The 2,633-nt window shown below is 32.6% G+C and overlaps 1 protein-coding gene across 1 annotated transcript; it reads right to left on the bottom strand.

The window, feature by feature from the left end:
- Positions 1 to 28: 28 nt before the first annotated feature.
- LOC21384170 (homeobox protein knotted-1-like 1) lies at positions 29 to 686 on the bottom strand (the record flags this gene model as incomplete). The annotated part of the gene is made up of 2 exons (XM_010103247.2): positions 317 to 686; positions 29 to 151 (listed from the first exon to the last, which is right to left on the bottom strand). Coding segments are annotated over exons 1-2 (381 nt in total), but the record flags the coding sequence as incomplete, so codon positions are not given.
- Between the last annotated feature and the right edge of the window lie 1,947 nt (positions 687 to 2,633).

Genomic DNA, 2,633 nt, shown 5'->3' on the forward strand with positions numbered 1-2,633 from the left:
TTTTTTTTTTTTAAATGAAAATTTATACCATGAAATTGTCGAGTTCTGGATCAGCTCCTATTTGACTGCTGCTTCCGGCGCCTAAGCCTAAGGTGTGGTTCTCTCGCCTGATTTCTTCAAGAAGTGACACCTTCTCCGGTGGTGCACCAACCTACAAACACCCTCCAAAAATAATAAATGAATTAATAAATACAGAAACTTGATAGAATTTGTTATTATTATTTTTTATTTTTTTTATTTTTTTTTTTGCGGACAAGCTAATTTTAACCTACTATTTGGTGTCTAAAATGAAAGAGTTTCTTTTCCGTGTAATGACCTTTTGGCATTCAATGTATGCAGCGACTAAATCAGGATAACCAGGGTGTTTGGCTATCTGGATCTTGATCAGATCCGAGGTATTCTCTGAATCCGAGGCCATTTTTTCAAACTTAAGCCCCTGATCATTATCGTCATGATCATCACCACCACCACCACCACCATCATCAAACAGTGGACCACAGAACATAGAAGTGTTCCCTGTGCTTGTTACAATATGTTCGATCTGATCAACAGTACTGCCATAAAACCCTTCCATATCTCTCCCAAAATTACACCTTAGAGAGAGAAGCTTCGAATTAGACGAATTAACATCTACCCCATTATTACGTAGAACTCTCTAACAAGCAGTAAAATATGTTGTAAATAATGAAAAGGGATGAGTTTGTTTTTTTTTTCCACTGAGATAGAGAGAAACCACAGTAAACAAAAGTAGAAGATCAAGAAAGAAAGAGATAAGATGAAGAGAGAGAGAGAGAGAGAGAGAGGACTGAAAGTGAAACAGTACTAGATTTGACAAGAGCGAAAGGATTGAAGAGAAGCCTCGTATTCAGTCTCTTCAATTCTCTGCAACAATGTTGCAGTGTGTGACTTGACAATTAGCTGCTACTTTACGATAATATATTATTGACCTGAGACTGCAACTATAATGTATGGAACCACCTCACAAGTTTCAGAACCGTATATTTTGAATTTTCCATCTCGTGCATAATTCTTTTTTTTTTCTTTTTCATAAATATATTGTGCATGTGCATAGTACATTACTACCAGTGGTACTGTACCTTTTTCTTTCTCCTGTTCTTTTCACGCTAACTTGACCCGAACCCTCCAATGGGATAAAAAGGACACGAGGAACAAAGATGGTGTTCTCGTAGGGTTAAGATATTCGTATTTTGGATTTTTTATACGACTCTTCCTCAACTTTAGGCTTTGACAAATTGGTCCTTCAATTTTTAATTTTGACAATTCATCTTTTAAACTTTAAAATTTATTACAATATTAGTCAAATTCAAAATAAAGTTAAAAATTGGTACCGTTTCTTCTAGATGAATATTTAATGAGGCTAATTCTAGTCTTTGCAGTGAATTGGTCCCCCTATGTACACATCATAAGTGAAAAACTTTTTTAAATTGAGGAACTCTTAATTTTTCCTCCAAAACGGCTAATCTCTAATTTCAAAAAAAAAAAAAATTGCTCATGATGTCCACTAGGATCAATTCAAGGCACACAAATAACCAAATTAGTCTTATTAAACGTTCACGTGGAATAATCATTCAAACTTTTAACTTTGTTTTTAACCAACATTGCAACGAATTTCAAAGTTTAGAGAGTGAATTGTCAATATTAAAGTTTGAGGGATCAATTTTCCAAACTTATAAAATTGAGGGGGTGTCAGTACAAAAAAAAATTCATATTTTTCATGTCTCATTGAGAGTTCCCAATTTATTTTGACAACACAATTAATAATTTTTTTTTTTTTTACGAAGAAAGATGGTGCATGCCCTCGTATTATTATAAAAATCAATTTTTATTTTATGAATTATTAGCACCATTACGTTACGTTCTAAATTATAAGTATTGTAACACTTTGGTACCTCGACTTTTTGACAAATTATTTCCTCAGCTTTGTTTTTTTTTTTTTTTTTTTTGCCATGTTTGATGGCCATGACATAAAATTTGACAAATGATTTTTAAAATTTAGCAGAAATAATAGCATTTCTATAACATAATAGTTGAGAATTTCACATAAATAGTCACATTAGCCAGGTGCGACATGTTCTAACTTCTAATGGTACGTATTTAACAACAATAAAGAAAATATTTTGTACTTAATGTAATTCTTTCTTTTAAATTTTAAGTTGCAATGAACACCTAGTTACTGTAACACCCTGAAGAATTAATTGAGATTAATTAAGGTAACTGAGATTATTAGTGTGCCTAATCTGATTTAATTAATTGAGATTAAATAATTCCAAGGTATTTAAATTATTCACAGTAATTTATTTAATCCAGAAGTGTGTATGGGCGCATTTCTGGACTGTTATATTTTACACATGTCATTTTCTTTTATTTTTCTTTTCTTTTTTTTTTCTTTTTCCTTTCTTTTCTTTCCTTTTCTTTTTCTTTCCCGTGCGTCTCTCTCTCTCTCTCTCTCTCACACACTTCCGTGCTCTCTCTCTCCCTCTCTCTCTCTCTCATTTGTGTCTCAAATCAAAACCGGATTCGAACCAAGAGTGATTTCAAAGAGTTTAATAAACGTCAAGAGAAGGATTCGAGGTAAGATTACTGAAAGAACCTCTCTTGAATCTATGTTTTTC

The sequence above is a fragment of the Morus notabilis genome, unplaced genomic scaffold, assembly GCF_000414095.1.
Source record: "Morus notabilis unplaced genomic scaffold, ASM41409v2 Scaffold2565, whole genome shotgun sequence".
Lineage (NCBI taxonomy): Eukaryota > Viridiplantae > Streptophyta > Magnoliopsida > Rosales > Moraceae > Morus > Morus notabilis.